This window comes from Alosa sapidissima, chromosome 14 (assembly GCF_018492685.1).
Source record: "Alosa sapidissima isolate fAloSap1 chromosome 14, fAloSap1.pri, whole genome shotgun sequence".
Classification (NCBI taxonomy): domain Eukaryota; kingdom Metazoa; phylum Chordata; class Actinopteri; order Clupeiformes; family Clupeidae; genus Alosa; species Alosa sapidissima.
Genome location: NC_055970.1, coordinates 3677935 through 3705434, shown reverse-complemented (window position 1 = coordinate 3705434; position 27500 = coordinate 3677935). Strand labels below are relative to the sequence as shown.

The 27500-nt window shown below is 44.0% G+C and overlaps 3 protein-coding genes and 1 long non-coding RNA gene across 5 annotated transcripts in view; 3 read left to right on the top strand and 1 right to left on the bottom strand.

Moving 5' to 3' along the window:
• The window catches only part of pdpr (pyruvate dehydrogenase phosphatase regulatory subunit), a 19194-nt gene extending 17418 nt beyond the window's left edge, over positions 1-1776 (top strand). Inside the window, exon 18 of the mRNA XM_042061764.1 lies at positions 1-1776. This exon is cut by the window's left edge and continues 2978 nt beyond it. The gene's annotated coding sequence lies outside the window, so the exon portion shown is untranslated.
• Positions 1777-5689: 3913 nt separating this feature from the next.
• Positions 5690-16850, bottom strand: LOC121681823 (fibulin-7). The gene is made up of 8 exons (XM_042061768.1): positions 15970-16850; positions 12090-12249; positions 11263-11433; positions 10121-10246; positions 8768-8980; positions 7221-7358; positions 6618-6753; positions 5690-6105 (listed from the first exon to the last, which is right to left on the bottom strand). The coding sequence occupies exons 1-8, from the start codon at positions 16033-16035 to the stop codon at positions 5742-5744; spliced, it is 1374 nt and encodes a 457-aa protein (XP_041917702.1). The 5' UTR covers positions 16036-16850; the 3' UTR covers positions 5690-5741.
• Positions 7227-11402, top strand: LOC121681828. The gene is made up of 3 exons (XR_006022307.1): positions 7227-7370; positions 10204-10429; positions 11271-11402. It is a non-coding gene; the product is annotated as an uncharacterized LOC121681828 (long non-coding RNA).
• Positions 16851-18288: 1438 nt separating the features above from the next.
• The window catches only part of LOC121681825 (C-type lectin domain family 18 member C-like), a 25981-nt gene continuing 16769 nt past the window's right edge, over positions 18289-27500 (top strand). For both annotated transcript variants that reach the window (XM_042061769.1, XM_042061770.1), the window contains exons 1-3: positions 18289-18606; positions 19157-19248; positions 26383-26616. In XM_042061769.1, coding sequence (XP_041917703.1) covers positions 18480-18606; positions 19157-19248; positions 26383-26616 — 453 coding nt within the window. In that variant the 5' untranslated portion in view covers positions 18289-18479. The remainder of the gene's footprint in view (positions 18607-19156; positions 19249-26382; positions 26617-27500) is intronic.

The window sequence follows — 27500 nt, the reverse complement described above, 5'->3', positions numbered from 1 at the left end:
TAGAACATGATCTTTAAGTGCGCTGACTGCAGTGATGCACCTGCTCATGCAGTATAGCCCAGGACACGGAGACATATTTAGATACACAGGACGGATGATGCATGTGCGGTTGCCTCATCACCCAGTTGCGATGCTGTTTCAGGCTCTCTGTGTGTTCTTGTGTATATTATAAACCAAAGGCACTAAAGTCTTTTCTGTCTGTATTTTTTTTTTTTTTTTTCATTTTTGTACATAATCATCACTATACTTGTAACACAACATTTTGTACAGGTTTTTGGTTAAGTTGATCTACCTTATCTTTAGAAAGTATCATTAGGAACTCTACAACTACTCTATTACTAAAATTAAACTAATTTAAGAATTAATGACTATGGGCCAATGCTAAGACCCTAACTTAATACAAAACCTGTATCATTATTAAAGAATGTGCAATGTCTCTTTTGATGTCATTTATTTAGGCAATACCTCCCCTGCACAAAAAAAGCTACTTAACAAAGCATAATTCATACAACAACATATAATACAATACAATACAACAACATATGACAAGATCTATTCTCAGCGCTGATGTTGATACGGTCTTAGACAACTTTCATCTTCTTTAATCTGTTGTGTGTGTGTGTGTGTGTTCAGTTGAGGGAAATAATCACAAAGCGGCTTCTTTTATGATGGCATTGAAACGTTCAGCTGGTGCAATTTGTATTTTTTGTTGTTAAATAAAAATTATCGCTACTGGTCTTTTATATCGGTAGCTATTATATTGGCTAATTTAGATGTGTGATAAAAAACAGAATGTCTCTCGAGATTTAAGTGCGCTCTACAAAGCCTGTTTAATAGTTTTGTTGTCAAAAGCGGTTAACATTTTTCTGACCCATAAAATGTAAATAAATAAATAACACAGTAAAGAAACAAGATGCATTCACTGCACAGAACATCAGAAAAATTGTTTCTTTTCACTGTGCCCTAGAATTTCATAATTTTTTTTTTATCTGAAAAATGTTTTGGATTTATGGCACCAAAAACTACCTTTAGCACCATGTGGAATAAGTCACTACATCACGTGCAGTCATCTTTTCATATATTCAAAAATGAATAAGCAACACTCCTAATCTCTTGCATGTAATTTCTCATAAGGGGATCTCATGCTTGACAACTTACAGTGCTTACAAGGTAGCATGGAAACGTCAGTCTTGGGCTCCTAATCAGATCCTAATCCATCTCCATTCATGTCTCCATTACAATAGATAGCACTTGGGGAAAGTAGCTGGATAGCACTTTACATTGATTTGTGCCTTGGTATTTGGACAGGGGACTTCAGCCAGGTGTGGAAGTGGTACTTTTGTTAACATTTGTTGGTTTCTCATATGGTTGCTTTCAGTAGAGGTAGACCTCTCATGAATGAATCTCAGAAGCGGGAGAGAAAAGCCATTCTCCTGGCCCTCTGCTCATGTTTCTGTTGTTAACCATGTTGGGAGAAATATTACATTTCATAAATTCTTGTCCACTAAGGTTGTTGTGTTTTTTATATTGTAGTATGTCGAGTGTGTAATGTTTGTATGTGTGTGTTTTTATGTATGTATGTATGTATGGTTGTGCATGTATTTTTTGTTTGTGAAGATTGTTCTCTTTTGGCTTGTGGCAGCAAGTCAGTAATGGAAAAAAAAAAGTTTCATCATTAAGTTGTCCTCCTGCTGTGCACCTTTGTATTTATACGATGTTGTACTGTTTTTTGGCTGTATGTGTTTTACTACAAATAAAAATCGAAATGATACTGAAGTTTTGTTATGGTGTGATATAATACTGATGTTATAGTTTGTTAAAATATCGACGTATGTAGCTTTTTTTTTATATGTGATTTTGTTTTAATTATTAGATTTTTCAGTGGTACTGCAATCCAGATGCTGAATCCCAGCCTCTTTGAATGACTGTAGTTCTCTGTTTGGCCACCAGAAGATGCTGTTCCTCTACTGCAGGCAGTGCGGCCGCTGTGCACCTAGCAGCATGACCAGCTATTGTAAGATGAGACGTGATTGAGTTGATGTGCTTATTTGTGTCATCCTTTTGCTGTTTTCTGTCTTTTCTCTAATAACATGATTGCATTTTTAAATTGTTTTAATAAATTATATTTTACTACAAATCCTAAACTCACTATGGCTAAAATTAGTCAGCCTTTAGGTAAAGACAAGTTTCAGTTCCTTCCTTCTGTAGGTCACTAGGGCTGAACTAACTTAGCCAACGTCTTTTCTCTGGTTCAGATTCCTACTGCGCAGATCCTGTTTGTTGAAACTGGAGGGTGTACCTGGCCACACCAAGGCCCAGGTGGGTACAATCAGAGCTTTGTGGCATCCGCCCTACGCCTCACAAGCCTGCCTTTGTGGCGTGGTGCAGTCTGAGCGACCCCTGCTCTCCACGCCGTGCCGTGCCTTCAGTCCGTGTTGAGCCGGTGCCAAGCTGCTGCCCGTCGCACACGACACCAAGCGCAGGCCGAAGGGCACTCCAATGACGGCCTCGCCTCTCGGACCCCCTGTGTCCGCAGCTGCAACTTCATCCACCCCTGCTTGAGTGATGGAGGAGAGTGAGAGTGAAAGGAGAGGAAAGGTATTGAAAAGCAAAAGTGAGAGATGAAGGTGGAGGGTTATAAAGGAGAGCTGTGATACTGAAGAAAACAAAATACGCCTGAGTCCTTGAGTCCTTCGTTCCCTGTTAACTATACACTACAGATTCTAGCTTGATGCAACTCCAGAAACTTGGAGAAAGTTCACTTCAACGAAACGTTGGCCCTGAGAGAGGGGGGGTGAGTCATCGTGTAGCCAGGGACGTTACCTCTTTAGATCAATTTCAAAACATAGCCCACCCCAGCAGTACCCTTCTTAACTTTGGCTGGAGGGGATGACCGCATCAGAGGAGTGGGACGGACAAACACCGATGCCGGTGCAGGCCGACAGGCAGGTTCATCTTCTCTTTAAACCTGATCCAAGGCTGCAGGGAGCGAGCACGGGGTCGAGGGGATCAGCTCTCCATGGACGTGGGGCTGGAATGGGGGTGCGGGAGGAGAGGGGTGGGGTGGGGTGTGGGTGTTTGACTGCTCGCCAGGCTTCAAGGCAGGCGGGTGGGTGGGCCTGGGCTGGGGTGCAGTGAAGCTCGCCTCGGCTCGCCCTTGATGTGGTGGAGAGTGATGGGTGTTGGGTTACTATCAGATTCAGCAGGTTGCTGGGATAGGCCTCCGGAGATGCCTTTCTTATGCCCTGCTCTGATCTCTGGGTGAGTGGCAGCAGGGGTATGCTGGTAGGGTGAAGGGCTCGTGTGTGTGTGTGTGTGTGTGTATATATTCAGTATTTGTCTCTGTACTCAGTTCCTGTGTGTGCGCTTTTGCTGTCAGCAACACTGTTGGTTGGTCAGTCTCATCAGCTTGGCATGGCCATGAGGGTGGTGGTTGTTTTTAGGGATGACTCACGATCACGGTTTTCTGTGGATCATCTGGGGACGAGAGGCGCCGAGACCGCCTGGTGTTTACTCTGACTATGCTGCCTATGATCTCTTTCTGGGCTTCACAGACACCATGACTGGGAAGTGTATTTAAGAGGACATCAAATAAAATCTCTCCGAGGGCAGTCTATTACGAAAAAAGCACAGTCTTTCATTCACCAGTCTGACTAAAAATGAAATTGTTCACGTCTTTGAAAGCCACAACATTCCGCTCAAGCTATTAAGGCCACTGCCATTCTGATCTCCTGCTCTGTTTCTCTCTTACTTTCTCTCTTGAGAGAGCTCCGGGTCTCTCCATGGCTGTCCCCCCCTCCTGTTCATGTCTCTCCCTCAGGAGCTGTGTGTCAGGGAGAGGATGGCTCATGTCTGTCCTCTCCCTGTGCTGAGATGACGGAGGGCATCGCGTTAGCGTTTGTCTGTCTTCAGTGGAGCACACTGCCACCTTCTGTGTCACCCCAGTGTGGTTGACCGGTTAACCATTTACACAAACTACACACACGCACACTAGAAGATCTACAGCACAGCAGCTCACTGATGTTTTCAGACATACTGATGCACTCACAGACAGACAGGGCAGTTTGAGCATGCAGTGGCTCCTGCTGATTACAGAAGCTGTGTGTGGGTCATTTATTCAGTAATGCGCTATTCCAGAATCTGTGTGTGTGTGTGTGTGTGTGTGTGTGTGTGTGTGTGTGTGTGTGTGTGTGTGTGTGCAGATCCATCTGGCACTGAGCTAATCTAAAAGAGCATGAATTTGGGAGCTTATTTGTTCTCTCCCCTCTGGCTTGGTCAGTGAGTTTTTCTTCTCTTCAGATCTGTGCGGCCATTTGAGCTTGTAAATTAGTCTTACATGTGGGTGAACTATTTAAATAGCCTCCCACAGAACCCCTGTCTCTGCCACGGGAGCGGTCCGAGACGTTTGTTCCTCCTCTGCATTTAGTTCTGAACATTCCCTTCCTCCGAGTGATCAGAGAGCTGCTGGATAAATATATGAATTCCACTCAAATTTATCACATCCCATTGGATTAGAGAAGAGAGAGACTGTCTGTTTGTGGCCTGTTCCATATTATGTAAATATACCTGCATAGCTGACCTGCCGGAGGACAGAGGCTTCTTTCAGCAGAGGTCAGGCCTCTCGAGCGCGCCTCCCCGCTGCTCAAAAGCGCAGCTTTCTATCGCCACGCTAATGTCTTGCCCAGATCCTTCCTTCACTTCTCTGCTTTTCTGCTTCTCTGCTTCACATAAAAATGTTCCCAAACATCTCAATTTTCAAGGTTTCAGTCCGCTAGAAGATTTGGCCGCTTTGTGTGTGTTTATGTGAAGTAATAAAGGAGTAATCTATTAAAAATAAAATTTATAACAAATGAGTTGAAAAGGTGACCTCTGCCATACATTCAACTTCTTAATGAAACACTCACAATAAGATGTTTATAGAAAAGCAGTTTTATTGATTTGAAGTGCTTGTGTTTACAGGCAACCCATAAATCTTACTAAAAATAGACATCATCATATTGGCACGGGAGGCCTTGCACCTGACCATGGTGAGAGAGATAAGTACAATATCCTTGGGCTGTTTTATGTAGTTATACCTTTGAAACAGCAGAACAATCCCACTCAAGTGGAGTAGGCTTTTAAACAGCTATTACCACCTCAACCCCCCTCTCCATACACTGTGAAAGCAGGAGCAGAGAGAGAGCTTACCTGATCATGTCCACACAGCAGACTTCAATAGACAGTAGATATAAAACAAGGTTGTCAGTATATTTAGACTTCACATATACTGTAGCTATAAATCTTTATGGCAGTTAAAGGGACATTCCTATTGAGTAATCAGTTGATATAAACTGTAACTGTGTGTACTGTGCATACAGCCAAGCTCTTTTTAAAGATGCTTTTACTGTACGTACCAACCTTATATACCAGTGCAAAGTGTACATTGTTTCCTCTGAGAGCAATACAAAGCAACTTAAAGCCAACATGTATTATTTTGTCTTGTTGTAATGTTATAGAATTCACATGGTTTGTGCATATTCATCATGCTTTACACCTTATAGGTTCATTTTAATGTAACTATACAAATCCTTGTATGTGGAGTCTTAATGTCTCCTAAATGTAGAACTTTTTTTAGATACGTTTTAAAAACGTTTTAAACCTTTTTATTCAGACTGAGCTTCCCTGAAACTCCCCAGCAAACAGCTTCACCCCTCCGAGTTGCCCGTCAGGGAGCCAGGTGGCAGGCGCCCGTCTAGAACTCGCTAGAACTCGTAGGGCGAGACGAAGACAGTGACCCTGGTGATGTAGCGTCCGAGCAGCACGCGCCTCTCCAGCTCGCTCATCTCCACCTCCGCCTCCAGTGTGATGGGGCCCTGCACAGGGCTGAGCAGCATCAGCTGGCCCGTCTGCCGGTCCGAGCGCTGCACGGTGAAGTGGCGCCGCGCCCGGCCTCCTCCCAGCAGTGAGAAGCGAAGAGTGTCGCCGGTCATGCGCATGGCCGACACGCGGAACATGACCCGTGGTGCCGACAGGTTGGACACCACCGCCAGGTAGTGGTAGGACACGGAGTTGGGGGCCTGGGCGCACGCCCTGTTGTCCACTGGGCACGGGTTCCTCTCACAGCGCCTAAATTAAATTACATTTAGTAATAATAATAATAATAATAAGGATATATATATATAGTTATAACATTGACATATCTTTTAATTAGATTTAAATAGTACCCATTCACAAACCCCAAGGTCACACAAAAACACTCAACTAAGCAGCAGACGTGAAAGAGAAATGATTGTTATGAAGACAAGGTGTTAAGCTTATAAATATCGAATAAATACAGTCTTTGCATTTCTAAGAAGGTTGCATTCCTAAAAGGTTTTACTTGCACTTATGGGGCTAAGTTCCCCGTATGCCGGTAAAAGACTGTACTAAATCTCTCCACATTTGGCTTTATTGGTATACTTGTTTTTGTTGTTAGAAAAGCAATCATGGAGAGCTATTTTGGCAAGATCTTGTGGAGCACTAATATGCAATAAAAGAATCATTGGCCTAACTGTGCAAGCACCCCAGAGTGGCGATAAAAGTAACGCTAGAATAGACCTTATGGCCGAGAGGAAGGGCTGAGGATATTGCCCACTCACAGAGACGAGGTTTTCACGTAGGTGGCATTGCGGATGCGTGGGCAGTCTACTTTGACACACTGGAACCCTCCATAAGTGTTGATGCACAGCTGGTCCCGGGTGCAGTTATGCTGCTTGTTGGTACACTCATCAATGTCTGACCACAGGAGAAAGAGACATGAGATTATTAGTAGATTATAAGAGATTATTAGTTACCCTTACATACAGTTCATTTTGCACATACCTTAACTATTTACAGTAGTGTTACTTTTCCACACATACAGTATATCAACTGTTTGCCTCAAACCATTTAGCGTTACGTTTTCTACACATAGAAAAGAAAACATCTTACTGTTTGCCTCCAACAGTAAATGTCACTCAAAACTTAACTTTTGACAAGCTTGATATTTGAGTTGTCTACAGTTTTTGCTACGCTGAGAATTCGTCACACACTGACAGCTAAGGTCTATGGCCTTGTCTGAATTAGATAGATAGATAGATAGATAGATAGATACTTAGATACTTAGATACTTTATTGATCCCCAGGGGAAATTCAAGACATTTCAAGAAAAATCAAGAATGTTGGTTTGCTCATGCTTCCCACTGACGTGACCCTTGTTTGACCTTTGCAGTTGCGTCCGTCGCGGGTCAGGTTATAGCCGGCTGGGCAGGCACAACGGTACCCTCCGGGGGTGTTCACACAGGTGTGGAGGCAGAGACGACCCCCCTGGCCCATGTGGAAGAGCTCACACTCGTCAATATCTGGACAGACAGGTAAACACAAACAATCACAGCTGGGTCATCTCCTCCTGCAACTCTGCATATCTTCACTTCAAAGTAATTTTCAATAAAAGTGCCAAGGAAATTGATTTTTAGTTTGTTTTGTTTTGGTATGCTGAGAGGATTTGGAGCTGAAGCAGAACATGGCGTACTGTGGATCAAAAGGTGACCATTTTCCAGGGAAGTGATAAGTCTGGACAGACAGCTACTGCTGTTGATCCCTTGAACAACGCTATCAAACTGTCAATTAAACTGCCCTTCTTCACATTACTCATCATGCCATACTGCTTGCAATTCATGGTATTGCTCAAAAAGTGGCATCATTGAACTGATCGGGGTTCACTTTATATAGTTGATAAACAGACTCATTCCCTTCATTTAATCCACTGCTCTCATGCAGTAAGAACAGAAAACAAAAAAATATTATTATTATTAAAACATTATATGAAGTCAGTGTACCGAGTCCAGTACTGAGTTGGGCAGTATTTTAATTAGATGTATTTGAAATATGTATATAAAGGTCCTCTTAGCGACGTTGGGTACAGTCATTTCCTGTGTATTAGCCGCAGGACAGTGTTTTATGCCAGTTAAAAAAGTAAAACCGTATTAATACCATATTAACTGCTCCTGTTTCCGGTATTTAGCACTTTGAGTCCCTTTTCTGGTTTGTTTTGGATGAACTAGAGTGGTGGACACCGAAATTTTGATGATGGGTCCTGTCTCGACTTTCTAGTTTTGAATAGGCTTTGACTGTTTCAGAGTGGCTGGCTATGGGCATGCACAAACATGTCCTTAAATCAACCCTTAACGTTGGTTTTCAAAACTGACCGAGTGGTTAGTAGTATGGGTGAACTTGGTTTTGTCGGTTAAAGTTTTTTCTTTGGTGTTTCGTGTTTCCTAGGGGTTACTCAATAAGAATAGGGAGGGCGCCCGGTGATATCCCTTGGGCAATTCCTTATATTCAACCGTAAAGTTGACCTAAATAGTGATTTGTCCATAAAAATGCCAATTTCATTACTCTTTTAAAAGGACAGCATGAACCCATATATAAACCCATTTCCTATTTCTTGCAGTAGTATGCTACATTTTGACCAACTTCCTCTGTCTGTTTACCTCAATAACTGTAAAGAAACTGTTCCTACCATCTGAAGTTTACAGGAGGAAAACCATTTTGGATGTTTCTGTTCCTAGCAAACAACTTGAGGAAATTTGAGGACAATAGGGCCTAGGTTAAAAAATGATTGAATTTTAATGCAAATAAGCTGCAATGGAACCTCAATATACCTTTAATGTTCTTAAGTAATGTATTAAGATGCTCTAGAATAGCACATTTAGTATGGACTGGTAGGACAGATGTATTTGGTCTCTGGGTATGTCCTATTCAGTCTCACCCGTGCAGATGCTGGTGTCGCGTCCTGAGATGGTGTAGCCGGCCTCGCAGGTGCAGTGGGTGGTCCCCTGTGTCTGGGTGCAATGGGACGGGCGCACAAACGGGCTGGAGGTTGCCGGCGGAGACACCGAGGCGCCCGCTGTGCCCGCTGTGCCCGCGGTGCCCGCTGCCCCAGCTGCTGTGGCTGCAGACGTGTTGGTTATGGTGATGAAGACTGCAGACGAGAGGGGGAGATTGTTTGAGTTAAGAACTCTATTTACTGTCCTCTTGGCTTCCATACTGCTGCTTTGTGGAGCTTTCATATCATGCATCTGAAATTGGGGGGCGTGGTGAAGCAGTGGCAGCGTCGCCGCCTAGGAAGTGGTCAGCCAGTTACATTTTGCATTTTTTACACATTACATTTTTCTTTAGGCTTTATTGACAGGACAGTTAAGATCAGACAGGAAATGCGAGGGAGAGAGAAGGGGAGTGACAGGAAATGATATCAGGCTGGATCATGGTATTGGACGTCAAAGTTACCGCTACACTACAGCTCCCCTTACTGTACATTAAATCTTTGGTGTAAATACAAATGGAGATTATGCAGACCATTAATCCAAAAGGGCATGGCCAACTCACTGCCTGATATACTATATATACAAAACATCAACCACTGGGCTGCATAATCTGGCTTGATGTGTTCCCATATCATGCCAATCTGACATTTCAGAAGCCGTACTGTACTGTACGCTGATGCTGCTCAGCACACAGCAGCAGCCTTATGGCAGTTTTATGAGGAACTTGGGCCTGTCAGACAGAGTAATGAAAGCAAGGACAGTCACTACAGTGTTCAAGCCACTGCCTGGAAACAAACATGTCATGGTTGAGCTGCATTTAAACCCCCATTAGGCTACAGTATGTGTGTGTGTGCGCTTATGCGCGTGTGTGTGTGTGTGTGTGTGTGTGTGTGTGTTTGTGTGTGTTTGTGTGTTCATTTCACCTACCGCAGCTAGTGCCAAAACAAAAAGGAGTCTGCATTTATTTAACCAGCTCTCTTTGGGACCCCTGTGAGTGTGAAAACTTGCTCAGTGGTCCAGAACATGGATGACTGGATGATTGGGCTCCAACAGTGCTGTGTGTGTGTGTGTGTGTGTGTGTGTGTGAGAGAGAGTGTGTGTGGCTGTAAATTGCAGAGTAAGACTGTGACCTTAGCCCAGAATAAATCCTGATTAAGATACAAAAGTAATTCTAGCAGCTCTGTGTTGTTCTACAACTGTATCTACAAACTGCAGTATGTTACTGGTATTTACAGTTGGGCACCATCTACTGCCTTTGCCATAGGCATGCATTGTGGCTTGAGGTGCGATGGACTTACACGTTGGCACAGGTGACTGGCAAGTGGCACCACCCCATCCTTTTGCACATAAACAGACAAATCCATTCACCTCATTCTCACAGGTCCCCCCATTCATGCACGGAGAGGAGGCGCACTCGTTTATATCTGAAAGAAGAAGAGGAGGCACATTCGTTTATGTCTGAAAGAAGAGGAGGAGGAGGCACATTCGTTTATGTCTGAAAGAAGAGGAGGAGGCACATTCGTTTATGTCTGAAAGAAGAAAGGGAACACAGTTCAGGCAGAAAGGGATCCGTGGTGGACGCCAAACAACTGGATCTGCTGTGTCGGGTGAGTGCTCACAGAATGCAATGCAAAGAATGAGCATGTAACTCTATACCAGTGATCCACAGATTAAAGAAGGCCTGATTTGGTGTGTCTATTAGGCCTATAGGGATTTGTTGGCAGGGGATTGCTTAGCTGTTGATGGAGTCTCTGTGAGGCCAAATCAAATTGCTGGCTGTGTGTGCTGGTGGGAGGGCAATAGCCAGGGAAATTGTGAATGCATCCAAAACCAAGACGTTCCCCTTTGGATAGCCTTACCCATTCAGAAAAAAAAAAGGGGGGGGGGGGAGAAACTCTATCAGGATGGGATGCAGACGAAACTGTAGACATCTTCAGGAGGAGGAACAGAATGAGTGGCAATGGTGTCAGCTATGCTACAGCTCAAATACACAGAGACAGAGACACCGAGAGAAAGAGAGATGGAGCGAAAGAGAAAAACAAAACAGATGCTGACAGGAATGGGAGGCAGATGGTGGAGTTGATAATAAGATGAGTGATGAATCCAAAGGCCAGAGGAGATGGAGAGGAGGAGTGGAGAGGAGGAGTGGAGGAGCGGAGAGCGGTGGCGCTGCCGAGGGGTGGGCCTCCAAAACCCACACCAATTTAGCATGGCCTCCGGAAGGCTGGCCATGCTATGATGGAACTGGGTTTTTGTGGTCTGCTTTTCGCACTGAATGCTGCCTCATTTTATAACAGAAGAAATCTAGCAGCCATTTAAAAGTAGACTGAGTGGTAAATTTGTGAAGTTAAATCTATTTATAAAGCAGAACTGAAGTTATTTATACTGAATGTCAGGGAAGGGTTGAAGAAGAAATAATAGAAATGTTGCCCTTTCTCACCCTTGCAGACAGGCTGTTGTCCGGACCAGGTCAGGGTTTCTTTACACTGACGTGTCTCAGAGCCTACCAGCTCATAGCCTGGGTCACACAGGAAGTGAACCTCATGACCCGGAAGCATCATTTTGCCCATCTTCTTGCCGTTGGCTGGTGCTTCTAACTTTGGACAGGTAACTGTGGATTGTAGAACGTACCGCAGATACGTGAAGATTAGTTACCATTTCCACCAGTTAAAAAAAGGTGTATGAGTTTAGGACATGTCTAGTATATAATGTAATGTATGTCTATATATCATATTTATAAAGTGTTCAAATACTAAAATGAGGACCATGATTCCCTACAGTATATGTATGTATACAGCAGGTACAGTATACATATACCGGTACATGTTTTATTAAAGCAACACCAAAGCACTTTTCCTCTCGCACGCTATTTGTTTATTCACCACCGGCTTTGCAAATAACAATGTCCACAGACAAGGTAGAGTATGTTGCATGATTTTTATGTATGATGTATTGCGACATCAGAACCATGTCAAATTTGTAGTTCCTTATGTTTCATTCCATCGAACTACAGATCCGCTACCCGATCTGGCAAACTTACATAGTGCGGTTATAGCCAATAGAGGGCTGTGAAGCGAATGCAGAAGTGCCGTTCACCCTGTTATGAGTTGATGAACCACTGGAACCATCATTCTAAGGTGCAAAAAACTCTTTGGTGTTGTTTTAATATTCTGTTTGAATATCTACTATCATTATTTATATATGAATATCTGTCTGAACTGTGCTACTTTTGAAGAAACTGAATGAACTGGTAAAACTCCTCCAGACCGTTGGTGGGTTTGGCTGGTTGGCGAGCCATGCTGGTCTGCACCAGGTTGAGCTTCTTCCTGAGCGCGCGCAGGCTCTGCATGTAGGAGGTCTCGTGGGCAGAGAGCAGCTTGTGAACCTGGCGCAGGGAGCTCTGTAGTTCCTGTCTGCTCGGGCACTCCTGCAGGAAGACACAGCCAGGTCACTGCACCCAATTAAACGCCTTTGTAAACACTTATTCTTGTAGCCATTGCCAGCTAAATAAGCTCGAAGCATTTTTGCAATGAAAAAAGAAAAATTATTGGTTGAATAACCAAGTAGAGCTGGTTTCGTGTGGAAATATTGCTGGTTATTCTCTAATGTATTCTTTTGATTTGGCCAGACAATAATGCAATTTGCCACACTGTCCTCTCCTCTGTAGTCAGATAATATGCCAGAAGGTTTGCAAACAGTTTTAAAGCATTGTCATATCAAAAATCTTGAAAGTGTTAGCTGCAAGTGGTCCTCAGTGAAAGCAGATATTTGATATGCGTACCAGCCCGTACAGTAAGTCCATGTCATAGTCATTATTTTTCTTTCCTCCCCGGAGGTGCTGAATGACCCCATTGAGCCCTGTCCTCTCCTGGTCTTCCGACCTTCTCCTGAACTGATCTTTCTCTCCAGAGGCCTCATAGTGGCGTCTTGTCTTTGCTGGTGGTAGGGCTTGGTGGTTTATGTTGGGGGCTGAAGGTGGTGGTGGTTGTGGGTGTGAGTGGCTGGTATGTAAAGCGCTGCTCAGTTCAAAGAGAGGTGTGATGTGTCTGCGTCACGTCACACTGTGCGGCGGCATGACGTTTCTCCTGGCTGGCTCGCCAGAGGTGCTGCTGTACTGTAGGTCCAGTAAGGGTAGGTGGGGGGTAATGGCTGTGAAAGCTTTGGTTGTGCTTGGCAGCAGAATGACCTGCCTGTGCACCGGGGTTCACACATGCTCTCTCCGCACAGGAGAAACTCTCCCATGGCCTCTGAGCGAGCAGAGCAGAGGTGGGCAGTTCATGCGAGCCAAGGTGTTTACATTGCTCAGGTCACTAACATCAGGTCAGGCTGTTCCCATTGATTGCTGATGGATGGGGATGATAGTATGTGTAATTTCAAAGTCAGAAGGACTTTTTATGATTTTATACAAAAGTGTGAAAAAAGTGGACTATGGACAATTTGTTTCTAAAGGTTTATGGCAGCCATTATCACTGATGTACCTTAGTAATAATATGTTAATGAATGTCTCAGTAGGAAGACAGTTCTCTGCATTCAGACTAAGAGGCTGTGTAAGACTGATTACATTTCATATCTATTCCATTCATATTTATATCCATATTCAAATCCATTACCTTGCCGTTTACATTGCCATATATCTGGGTTATGAACAGGACATGCAATCAGCATTTTCACAGAATTTCACAGATGAAGGTGGTGAGATTTATAACAGGTTTGATTTATTACGGCTGGTTTACTGGCCAAGTGTCCCATATGTTCTATATGGCGTATCCTATTTTATAGTGCACAATGGTTGAATGGAGCTGAATTAAACTGAACCCTACGCAGAGAGATGGAGACATGCTGGAATATTAACACGCTAAATGGATTAGTTATACTACCTGTAATCACACATTGTCATCTACCTTATCATGGAGAATTTCACGGAAGAGACACAAAGCACAGTAGTGCTGTATGGATAACTAAATCCTGCCCATAATAGTCATAGCGACCAAAATCACTATTACACCATAACCTAGCACTATTGGATTCTCTACCGGAGACTGGACATATTTTTTTGACCCTGAAGCCAATCCAATACACGAATACCTAGAGGGCAGTTACCCGTACCCGGCTGTCCACCTCTGTCTCACGTCACATGAACTTCTTTGTTTCTTTGTCCACTTCTTTTATTTCAAGTTTCGGAAAGTACAGCTTTCTGGCATGAGCATGCTGGAGGCCATTTGACATGGTTTAATGTTACATAATGTTATGTAAGAAACCAACGTTACTTTTGATCATATCTCATCCTCTACAGGCCCTCGTTGTGCTGTGGGCCAAACATTACTCAAATCAAAAGCATCCTCGGACTTACAAAACTCATCCTCAGACCTAAGAGCTCTCCTACTGGAGACACAAAGGTTTCTCTCTCTACTTGAGTGAGCTAAAGCACTGACCCTGTTCAGAACATCTGCTCATTCACTACATAGTCCACTATTTAGTGCATTCACCTCATATATAAACTTTATTACAGGCTCTAGGCCCAACAGCAAGACATACAACAACAAAAAAAAAAAAAAAGGAATAGATACATAAACACATACAAACATACTCTGATTCATGAGTCTTAACATAAGAGAGTTATAGTAAACGTGCACTAGTGATCATTCATATAGTGATCATTCATATAGAGCACTATGTAGTGAATGAGTTGATGTTCCAAACATACGGTCAAGTCACACACACAAGTCAGACTAGCTAAGATATGACCATGCAATCAGTTAGTATGTTAGTACATGTAGCTGCTAGGTCCAGGCCTGTCCCTCATTGGCTACAGGTGGAGGGGGGGTCATCATGTTTTTCCATAGGTTTTCGGCTCTTTTTTCTTACTTGCTCTTTCTCTTATGTTTTTTTTCGGGAGCCAATTAGTGTTTGCATCTGGTGGGTGTTATGCAAGGAGAGCAAATATTGGCTCTTCTTGAGAAAACACCTGGCTAATTTAGACTGAAGCAGACCGTAGGAGGGACACCAGGTGAAACAGGGAGGCGCACTGTAGAAATCGGCGGTAGTGCACACAGACAAAGTTCCTATTTTGAGTGCCACGGCGAAAAACACATCGCAAAGTTTGCTTTCATGTGGGGGGACGTATTTGAGATTGCAGTCGGATGGCAAACAAGTCCGCACTTTCACAGCAAGATTTCACTTACGTAAGACAGGACCAATGTTGTAAGACCCCAAGCAATCCATGGCTCACTTAAGAGAGTTTTACATAAGGCGTGTTCGCTAACTATGGGCTCCTTGGATCACTGCTGATGTTGTCTTTGCTGCTCACAGGCAAAACTAGTTCATACCACAACAGCTCTCTGTGCCGGAACAGGCTTCTTGCTGGAGCCCAAGAGGAAATGAGGTCTCTCACAGAAGCTCTGAGGCCTGCTCTGTTATGTCACATCATGGGCAGCTGTGCTTCCCAAGCCATGGGAGGGTAGCAAAACAAACATGGCTGCCCAGGGATTTCTATAACCAGCCAAAATGCCATTTCTGAGTTTTCACCTGGCCTTCCAACAGTTGTTCCATCTTCATCATTCAACACATATGAAACATTCAGTTTTGTGTATCAGCTGCTTTTAGTTACAGCGCAGGTGGATATTCACTTCTAGGTATCAGTGCAACATTCACTAATGCCATTCATGTATTTCACATTGCATGGTTGGCCTGCAGTGCTGTGCTGAAGCATGTTGGCAGCATTCAATACTGGCTCTCGAGAATGTAAGACTGAATAAAACACACAACTTTGTCACTACAGTCAGAACACCTCAGTGAGGGATCTAGCACCTCAAGCCTGCTATTCCACAGAATCACAGTCCATGTTTTTCTAGGCAGTTAATGATGGTTCAGATTCCACAAAAATACTAAAGCACATATCATATTATTTGTTTTTATCAGTTTACACACAAACATTATTAGAAGGGTAATCCGTTGGGTTTTTCCTGTAATTACATGTTATTGGCTTATTGAATTAAGTTCTTTGTCAAATAACCTCAAACAAAAGCATCAAATTATGAGCAATTACATCAATGAAACTGGTACAGAAAGAGGATTTAAAGTGCAAAGCGTCCTCTACAGTTACTTGGCAACAATGCTGAAAGATATCACGTGAACTCCGGCGACTCACCTGACCGTGCATGAAAGACAGTTGACAGACACTCACTAACAGCATGACAACTTGTGTCCGAGTCATCTTATTACCGCTCTTACTCTTCTTTCCAGTCACTTCACGTCTGTTCCAAAGTAGGTTCTGGTAATATCCTGTCACGGAAAAGAGCGCTTCGGTATTTTATTTAGTTAAACTGCGCCCCAGGCACTATTTGGACAGGTTGAGAAGGCAGCTCCGGTGCACCTCTGAGTATAGGCTACATCAATATGAAACCGCACCGATCTGTTTGGTACATTATAGCTCTCGCTCCGTACGCGCGTGTTTTCCTTCTTTTCCTTTTTTTGGAAGGAACATGCCACATTTCTCTCCTCATAAAAAGCCGCTCAGTTGTGGCATTTTGTAAGCTCGGAGGAAAAATGAAATCCACTAGTCAACAGATTTGTGCTTGCCCAGGAGAGCCGAACTACAGAAACAACCGCCACAGTGTGACAAACAGCAGCACCAACTTTAGTCTCTAACTAAATAAAACATGTGCCTGTAATGTAGGGTCATAAAGTGTGAGGGTATAGTAGGCTAAAATATAAAACATGTTTTGTAACTGAAACGCCACCAGACAAGATAAGGCCAACACAAATGCTGCAAGATATTTGAGCTAGATCTTTATTGTTCAGCAAGAAAATAACATGATATTGTACAAAAACTCAACTTCTCTTTGAGAAATGAAGCTGCAAATCAAACCAAAATGGCAGCGATAAAATGAGGAATAGCTCATTTATCATTATAGGTTAAGACAAGGTAGGTGCATTTATACTATTGCCAACTGAGCCTATATGGACAGAATAAATAGCAAGCCACTTCTTTGGACTTTGGTCCACTGAGAAGGCAGGAATGTAGAAAAAGAGTTGGAGGACAGGAGAGTAGGCATGGCAAAGGCCTGCCCTCTGCAGGGAACAGCTGCACCGACTCCTTAACTCCTGTTTTCATCTCAGATACAGTTGTGTGTAGAATATATTCTATTGCCTTATAACACAACCAAAAAGCACAAGCAAGCAAGATATGAAATATATGTCTGGTGTAATGTTTCAACCCCAATCTCAGTAATGCTATTTCCATGTTCAACAACAAAATCTGTCAGCTTTCTTTTATATATTTTTCAGAAGTCTTAAAATTCAGTGACATATGCTTATTGCTTTTAAATGATCCTGTAGGTATAAATCATAGCCTTAATTTTACAGCTGCATATTGTTTATTTGGATGATTAAAAGCTTTGGGTGATAAAATCCCAGATTCTCCCTCATCTCCTGGGATGATTGGCTCAATTTCTCAAGTACAATACCCATAGTGCTATGGTCTATTACCAATGGGTATATTGCCCTGGACTCTTGCCAAAGTTTGCTTGATTTAAAACATCTTTTGTGTGATACCTCTGAGAATATAATACATACATACATTCAGTGTAACATGGATGGTTTCAGTCCAGTGAGAGTTTGTGTTAATAAGAAGCAGAGCTCGGCAGCGTCTATGAGGCTTGGTGTCCCCCTGGCCTTTGGAATCCACAGGGAGATCTACACTCATGTCAAAATTCATGGGAAACCAGCTTGTCTGCAGTGCCTCCACATGAAATTGTAGATGCCTGAGAATGCCATACTTTCCCCCAGAAATGACTGAGCACTGTCAATTTAAATTAAATGTATACTCATTAGTTACTAATGGATAATGAAATAGCATAAACATACTAGTATTTTATTTTTTGCCTATAACATCCATATGCCCCTTCAAAACATGGAAGCACAAGGATTTTATTTCACTGGCTGTCATCAATCAAACTGTTCTGACTGAGAACTAAGATAACTATTGTGGCTTGCTGTTGATGAAAGTCCCTCTATAGTCCTTTCATCTTTAGGTTTTGGACTCCATTGTCAGTCCAACATCATCATCATCTAGTCTTAGGCCTACAGTAAGCCACAGCCGCAAAGCTAGAATGGAAAGTTAGCATTGTCCTTCCAGAGAGCCGAGCAAAACAAAAACTAACCAGCCCAACCCAAAACGGACACATCTTAGAGTGTCAGAAAATGTATGACAGATGTCCTTAAGTATTTGAGAACATAAAGGTGTGAAAGTTGTCATTCTACAGTGTGTGGCCATGACATGCTAGGCCATATACTATTTCTTATTTAATTAATAGGCGTTTACATGAATATGAAATTCAGTGACACTGAGAATCTTTTTTTCCTGGCCTCAACTTTTCTAAGGGCTGAAAAAGTAGTTAATAGGCTAACCAAGCAGCCAGACAGATAGACAAAACATGCTCTTACAAATAATGACTGGCCAGATGGGGGATGCTTCCCCCCGTCTCTGTCAGCGACTAACACATAGTCATTTGGTGGCTGGTCCACCGAGACGTGTGCGCGCTGTGGAGGAAAAAAAAACTGTTGAAGCGGACTTGGGTTGAGGGAGGAAGAGTGAGAGTGAGTGATTTGGGACAATTGTCAGAGTTACAGCTTTGTGCTCATACTGCCCTATCGACAATGCTGTCAGTGAATGTACTTTCGTGTTTGCTACTATTATTTGATGCACTTCTCCATACCCCATACACGTCGGCAGCGCGGATATCCAACGAGAGACGACGAGACGACATGAATCCACCTGCCACAAGTAAGCCAGTTGTCTTTTATGTAGTTGGAGGTGATCGGTCGAATAGCTCCAACGATGATGAATGATCGAAACTTTGTCTATAACATAATATTTAGTCGATTTTGCATTGAGAGAAAGCATCAGTTCAACTTTTAAAACTTTCCATAAACTAATTGAAAAGTTAGCCATCGCGCCATTTAAGGCTACACTGTGCGTAGGTTATTTTACATTTTTGTCGTGTAAAAGCTGTAGGCTATCAAGTTCAAAAATACACATGGTCCTGTGCACTTCTAAAATGAAGACAAAGTACAATATTCTGACAATCCCATGAGGTTAAGGAAAGTGATGAGATGTGGGGCGCAGTTGAAATAACACAGTTAATGATGTTAAAAAAATATTATACAGTTTTAAAAGTCTGTATATAGCCCAGTCTATATATACTGTAGGTTATCAAGCAATGCATCGCATAAACTTGTAGTTCCCTTGTCTGTGTTTCAACTTCACATGCTTGTCGTTTCCATGGAGACTTGTCCTAGCGGTAAAGTAATTGCGCGCTTTCTTTTTATTCTAGGGCTCGGGGTGAAGGAGCATTTTCAGATTGTTACACAGCACAATAGACTGCGTAGTCGGGTCAGTCCTATTGCGGCGAACATGCAGAAAATGGTTTGTAGCCTATCTTCTTGTACATAGAATATAAATTGTTTCTGACAGTCTTTTCAATTGCTTGACAACTACTGCATTAGTTAAACCTGCAAAATGCTCTTGTAGGCTTCAAGTTTTAACAATTGAACGCTAATCCTTTTCTTTCCATTCAGAAAGAATTCAAAGAGGTCCAACTAGCTGGCAAGTGTGTTGCTTTTCTATGGTTTAGCAGTGGTTTCCGGAGCTTTGGAGGGTTTGCTCATTGAATAAGACTCTGCAGCAGCAGCAGCTAGCAGGGTGAAGTTGGGGAAACTTTGATGCACTTTGACAGTCTGTGGTTGTTTTGCATTGATTTCTGCTTCTCCTTTTAATGGATGTGCCTTGCCTCAGAAGTTGAATCTTTACCCTGTAAGACTCACCCCATGCCAGCCTATCACTGCCCATGACCTGGAAAAATAATTTTTGCATGACTTCAATTTTGCTATTGCCCAATATGAGGGAAATGTTGCATTGTGGCACCCCAGCAGTCCTGTTGGAGGAGAAGGAGAGGTGGATCATTTGCATACAGACTTATTATCCATAATCTCCTGGAAATAAACAGCTCTCACCTGTCCACCTGATCCCTCCATTTCACACACACACACAGAACACACGCACACACACAGTTCCTGTAATAACATCTTTTGCGTTTGCTCTGCTCTCAGCGTGCGAAAGGAATAAACAGGCAGTGGAGAGATTTACTGTGTCAGACATAACATGGACGCTCAGCACCTGATTCCGCTGTCACCAGCGACTACGCAGCTACCCCGGCTGCCGTAACAGTTCAGTGAGTTCCAGGGTCGCATCTGCTGACAAACACAGCAATGGCACCTGAAATAGAGCTGAGACTGAAATACTTCTTCGTGCTCTTTCCCAGGCTCTCTCTCACTCATTCTTGTTCTCTCTTTCTCTCTCTCACTCGTTCTCTCTCTCTCTCTCTCTCTCTCTCTCTCTGTCATTCTCCTTCCATCTGCATCTTTGGGAGAGAGCCAGAGTGCCATCAGGGGGCCTTGAGGTTAATGCACCATGCTGCAGTGGACACCCCCACTCACCCCTCACCTCCTCCGCCTACCTCCCAAAAACAGAAGGGCAGTTTCCCCCCAGAGACCCTGGGAAGAGTGGGGCCTTGCTAATGGAATCATCTGCCGAGGCACCGTCACCAATACTCAAACGCTGAAGCTGCAAACTGTTGAGCTCACAATGCGTGACAAGTGAGCCACAGTTGGAGGCCATTCAGTTGGCACTGGCAATGTCTTATCCCAAACACGACAAAGGTTTTATTTTAAAACCCAGGATCCTGTATTGAAATAGCAATATCCCAGCCTGAGTTATAGGCTATCCTAGTGCTCTTCTGTGTGCCCAAGCTCCAGTGGCACTTAGAGCACAGCTGTGAGCCAAGGACAAGCTAGAGTGATAATCCCCACTGTTTATACACTGGGACCGGGAGTCACTCGAACTTTGGGGGGCCTTGTGTAGACTAAAGAGGCTTCCAGTGGAAATCCTGCGCAAGCAAATGGCACCCACGATTGAGTCATTGTTGACCGCCCGGTGTTAGGGGTCAACTCTGTGTGCTATATAGGGTGTGTAGCAGGGACTGCTTAGCAATCCAAATGCTGTGTCGCTCGCTGTCCATAGGAACAAGACACATCTCACCAAAGTATTTTTTTCTTTTCTTGTCATGATAATAATGAGCGCAAAGCGAGGCGGTGCAACATCTTTAAAAGTGTGCTGATACAAGCCTTTCATTCAGGTGCTTTCTTTATTCCCCTCGAGACCTGAAGCAGTTCAGGTCTGAAGGCCTAATTACATTTTGCAAGTCTTTAATGGAATACATAATGCAATTGTGTGCCAAACTGATTTTGGACTAATGCTTATTGCTGGAGGAGATCTGCTCATGACTGATAATGGAGAGAGAGGGATAGAGAGGGAGGGAGAGAGAAAGAGAGAGTGAAAGGGAGAGAATGAGGGAGGATCATCATCACTTTGTATTCAAGTCCGCTGCATTTCAGGTAATTTCTGCAAAGCCCCACAGTGGCTCTCCTGGAGAGTTGAAGTGGGATATTAAAGTGCTTTTTTACAGATAACATTTAAAAAGGCTTCAGGCAGGGGCCCCCTCTTTTATGATTATCGTTCAGGAATATTTGCACAAGAATCCATAAGCGCCGTCTGATTGTCCGTGGCTATAAAAAGATTAGAGACTCTCCGGAGAGCTCTGAGCGTGGCGCTCAGCGGGAGATAAGATACTCTAATTTCATGAAGTTTCACAAATGATGCCCTCTCCTTGCTTCTCTCTCTCTCTGGTGCGCTGACCCTTCCAGTGGCTCCTGGAGAGGAAGACGGCGCTAACTGGCGGAGTGATGCGGGGACGAAGGGGCGGGGACAGGAGGTGGCCTTTGAATTAGTGCCCCTCATTTAAACTTCAAACGCTGAATAAAAAGCACAAGCACTTCCTCAGATGTAGGTATTCAGTGTGGAAATGGAAGATGGAAAAGGAATGTGTTTTTGTGTAGGCCTGTGTGTTCATGTTTATGTGCACATACTCTGTGTGTGTGTGTGTGTATGTGTGTGTGCTTGTTTGTGTGTGTGTGTGTGTGTGGTTATATATTTATGAAGTGCTGTAAAGGGAGAGAGATTTTCAGCATCTTGCTACTGCTCTAGTTATACGTTCACTGCTCCAGTGACATCGAAATAAATTAGTTGTCAACAAAAAAATGCATTTTCACACATTCTTTCAAAGTTACAGTTTTTTTGTGTCTGCTTTGTCTTGTTCAATACATCAGAATCAGTTTGTCCCGCTTTTTCTCCAAGCCCTTTATTTTGAGCTCGGCTGAGCATTGACACCTGAAATTGGATTGCTGTGTATGTTTCATTAGGGGTGTGACATGACTTCCCCCCTCGCCTCTCTCCTCGTTGTGAGTTTGAACAACATCACAAGACACAACACAGACGAGTCACAAAACTCTGCTCATCCTGCTCTAATTTGTCCTTGATGTCACCACAGAGTGTCCTTTGTTCCATGCCGTCCCTTGTTGGACAAATGTGTGTGTGTGTGTGTTTATGTATATATGTATTCATTAGCCACTCGCAGACCCCCCTCTTTGTTTTGCTTATTTGTTAAAGTTTTTGGGTGTCTGACAGTGATGTTTGTATTTGATCAGTCGTCACAGTGCATGGCACCAGTGTCCATCCTCAGCATTGAAGGAGTGAAACAAAGAGCCTGTACTGGTCTGCTGTGGAGGGGGCCGCGCAGCTCCATGTGAGGAGAAGAGCATCTCAGTGAGGCATAAGAAGAGGGGGGATCGGCCCCCGTCAGCCCCCACTCGTCCCCTTCATCTCCCCTCTTCAGCCCCATGCTTTCCCCTCGTCTCTCCTCCTCCTTCATGTGGATCCATCAGAAGTCACTCAAGGGGAAATTGACACTGATGTGTTTTGGCTGGTGCAATTCATTTTGGGTGCTGGAGGGGGTCTGGTGGAGGTGGCGGTGGTGGTGGCGGAGGGTGAAAGCCGGGCACGGATTGCGGAGCTGAATGGGATCTGACAGGCCCCAGTGCCTCATTGAGAGGAGTCCTCTAGGTGATGGCCGCTTGGCAGCAGTCCTCAGCTCTCCAGTGAGAGAGTGCAGTGCTCAGAGCGCAGGCTCTTCAGCACGGTGATGGAGGTCTTGATGGTGGTGGGGGGGTAGGGGTGGTTAGGAGTCGGATGGCTCACTCGACCATTGATTTGCGCCAACATGTCTTTTTCGGCTAGGACCACTCTACATTCCCCCCTACTCCTCCCTCCTACACACACACACACACACACACACACACAGAGACGCCTCCTGCTGTCCTCTTCTCTCTCTCCCCAGACTCATCTCCCAGGCTGATGAAACGGGACCTGTTCTTGGGGGGCCCCTGTCGTGAAACCACATCTGCGGAAACAACATTCTCCCAGTACACACTGTCCCCCCACCCGCGGCATGATTTCACACTCTACATTGGAGTGGTGACAGTTGTTTCTATGGCAACAGGCCACCCCAGAACTGTCTAGCGATGACCGGGGACCAGGCACTTAGCTGCCACTCAGCAGCGAGGAGATGGGATGGGGTCAAACACATTAGCGTATGTGACAGACACTGGCGTGCTTACAGGGACCCCACTCGCTCTGTCATCATTGCAGAAGAGTCGAAAACAAACGAGGAGACAAACTCAATTCACACTTGTGTGAAAGTGGCAGGTCGTGGTGTTCCAATTCCTGTCACTATGAGTGGTAGTTGGTGCTGATGGAGAGATTGGCCTTCAGTTTTAAGCTTGGTGTGAAATACTGGCAAAGATTAGTGCTTTCACCTAACCAGGCAAAACTTTAACCAAAGTGGACATTGACCACACAATACTTGGAAAAGGTGTTTTCTGTTGTTCCTTGTTGTTCTGCTTAAAATCCATTTGATGAATAATTTTCAGCTGTGTCGGTCTTTGGTTGGTTATTTTAGGAGAAATTCTGTATGAAAAAATCAGCACTGAATGTTTCACACAGAATCTTCTCCTCAACGTCTTAAAAGACCAACACAAACCCTGAAGATCTTCTCCCTGAAGTCTGTTTTTATTTCATGAGGTATCAGAAAATATGCATTTTTAGTGAAATTTTGAGACGTGCTACTAATAGACTGACTGTAAGACTGTAAATTACAGTCTTACAGTCAATTTGGCTACATCAACTCCACTGTCACCTGCTGTCACCGCACCTTGTGGTCATCTATCCCATGATGCACCATCTATCCCCACAGTGGCATTCCCTCCATCGTGTCTCATTTCATTTTTCTTCTCACCTTCAACATGTGCCCAGTTATGCCTCCATGGTTCTGCTTCCACATAGATCATCATGTGTGACACACACAGTACTGGGAGAGCACAGGAAGACATGGCAAGCATTTGAGTGTGTGACAATTGACATGAGATGATAAATCAAGCTTGTAAACACAGGCACTTAATGGGAACCAGATTTAAGCAATAAACCCGAGAGGCCGTAGGTTACACTGATTCTACAACAGCTAAGGGGTGTTGTTAGGCACGACGCGCTAGCGGACTTGAGTGGCTTGCTTTTCTAAAACTGTTACTAAATACCTGGCAAAGTTTCATAAAGTAAAGGCACAGCAACTAGAAATATAATGAGTTATTCCTAGATGATCATTCTTCCGCCAGGAAATATATTTCCTCTATCTGAATGGTTGCCAAGCAACGTTGAGACGCAGCTACTTTAACTTTTGTTCAAGTTATGGTAGCGCAGTAATATAGAACGAAATGCGGTCAAGGTGTATGTTTATGCTGCATTTTACAATGGCATCAAACGTGATTCAGCCAATCACAATCAAGGACCAGAACTATCAGTTTTAAAACAGAAGATAAGATATTGTTGAAGGCGAGACTGTGCCTTATACTGTACACTCTTAAATCAAATGTCCAGATAGGGACAACACAATTTGTGTTGTTTCTAACACATTGCTTTTGTTATACTGTGTACACTCTTACAACAAATGTGTTGAAAATAACACAACTTATGTTGTTTTGTATGTCTAGATAGGGATAACACAGTTTGTGTTGTTTCTAACACATTGTGTTTTTATTTTGATCATTAACACATTAGTTTTAAGAGTGTAATACACACACACACACCTGTACACCACATAGAATGTGTTACTGCTCTCCTGCAGTGCTCCGACTTCCTCTGTCAGACTTCTCATTAGCAGAAGGTGCTAACGAGACAGGCTAATTTGGTCCCCACAAACACACCCATTGCTCATAGGCATTAATAAGAAGGAAACTGTCAGACGAGAGCACCAGGCTCTGTCTGGCCTCTTCCCCTCTCCCTTTGCCCAAAGGGAGGCTGTTGGGGATGGGAGGTGAGATTCGAGCCCAGGCATCACCTCCTCCTCAACCCCCAGGAATCTCTCTGAACTCTCCCTCTCCTCCTCCACCCCTCTGGCCCCAACCTGAACCTGCAGGAGCCTCAGCCAACAGCTATCAGCTTGCCGCCTCCCAAGTGTCTTTGGCACCCTGCTAATGCAGACGCTTATTTGGGCGCTGGTGGTCTGGCCTGTGCCAGGTCCAAAAGAAGGATGATCATTTGTCCAGTCTGTGAAGGGCAACAGAAGGTGAAGTCATGACTTGGCAGAGATGCCTGTCTGGTGCCGTGTATACAGTACCGCTCAATGCAGCACACCACTCTCATCAGCAAAACACGCCTGCATCCAAACCAGAACCTGTCAGAGCGCCTGTTCTCTCTCTCTCTCTCTCTCTCTCTCTCTCTCTCTCTCTTTCTCTCTCTCTCTCTCTCTGAATGTGTGTGAGAGGGTGCGTGCTAGTGTGTGTGCATGTGCTCATACATGTGCATGTTTATGTTTCCAGTTTTTGTTTATGTGCATGTACACAATATGCATTCATGTGTTGGCTCGTGAGTGCGTCCCTCGACCCCTTTACCAAATCCACATGACGAGTAGATGTTCTTATGCAGCCAGATTCTCTGTGGCCCCACTTCACTGGCCCCCTACACACCCGGGCTGATTAGAGAACTCTTCTTCTAAATGCAAGACTAGCGCTTTCAGTGCACACTTATCAGCTTTAATTAGCATGAAAGCAACGCAGTTGGTTTAAAGGGAGTTAAGGGAATATTTTGGATCAAATTGAGTTGAAGTATTTCCTTCCTAAACTCTAAGACTTTAACTCAAATGCCCAGAAAATGTATCTTCAAAAAGCCTTTTATCTGTATATAGAGGAGCAGAATATACAAGCATAACATTTTTTGTGAACAAAGATTTCCTTTGGGAAGTGTAACCTTAGATGGGTTCTAGATCCTTCTAGATTTACAGCGGCTGGCTCTGAGAAGTGAGGAGGTTTTTGTGTGAGCCCTCTTAGACAGAACAGAAGCCATGAATAAAAAAGGCCATTTCAGGTGACAAAGACAGGACACCGGCCTTTTAGTTTCCTGTGTCCACAGGGGCATTCCCCATAGTGCTTTGTTTTTGTTTTTCACGCGTATCAGGTGTGACTGTGTGTACATGTGTGTATATATATATATAGAGAGAGAGATTTCACCCAGTAGTAACCTTACCCACCTTGACCTTTCACCTCTCATTTCACCCAGGAGTGGAGCGAGCCTCTGGCTCTTCTGGCCCAAGAGAGGGCAGTGTCCTGCTTCTCAGATGCTGCCCTCCCAGAGCAGAGCCTGGGAGAGCACGTAGGCTGGAACGTCCAGCAGGCAGCGCATGAGGAAGCCTCCTTCGCCGAGGTCATCAATGCCTGGTTCTTTGAAGGCCAGGACTACGTCTACCTGGATGGCCAGTGCAGAGAGAATAGTACCTGTCAACATTACACACAGGTACACAAAGCTTTAAAGCACCTGTCAACATTACTCACAGGTACAGAACTTTAAAGCACCTGTCAACATTACACACAGGTAGACAAGGCTTTAAAGCACCTGTCAACATTACTCACAGGTACAGAACTTTAAAGCACCTGTCAACATTACACACAGGTAGACAAAGCTTTAAAGCACCTGTCAACATTACTCACAGGTACAGAACTTTAAAGCAACATGGTGTAAGAGTGGGTAATTACAGTATACCCCTTGTTGTCATTTTTCAACTCACTGGGTACCCACTTAGAGCTTAGTTACATAAAGTGGCAAAAAGAACCATATTCCAGCGTGGTGTAACAAAATGACATAGTTCATGGGCACATGTGCAAGCATTGGCATTGTCCGTATTTTCTGTATCCATCCATCCTCCCATCATCCAACTGAGTTTGAAGTTTAAAGTAAAAACTACAAAGTGTGGCTTTACATGAAATCCTGGGGGCTGCGGAACAAGCAGTGTAGTGTCACTTCCTGTTTATTGCACCATAAGCTTAAATATCTAGCCTAGAAATCTAGACGCACCCTAGCGGCAGCAAATGTAATTTGCAGCCAGGGTAGTCTAGCAACTCTCTGTTGGCTTGCGAGCTGGAAAAATGAAACTTCAGTCAGGCCAATCGCATCGTGTATAGAGTCGGCAGTGCCAATGGTAAGTTCCCAGACCCTACATCTTGATGTGGGTCTGGCTAGTCAGGCTATAAAATGTGCCAATGTTTCCCCCCTAAATCTTAGATGCTGATAAGAAATGTGTATAGTGTACATGTGACATTCAAACAGGTGATATATGCGCTACGGTGAGTCTATGCCCTGTCATGCAGCCAAAACCCAATTTCCTAAAGTGCTCCTAGTAC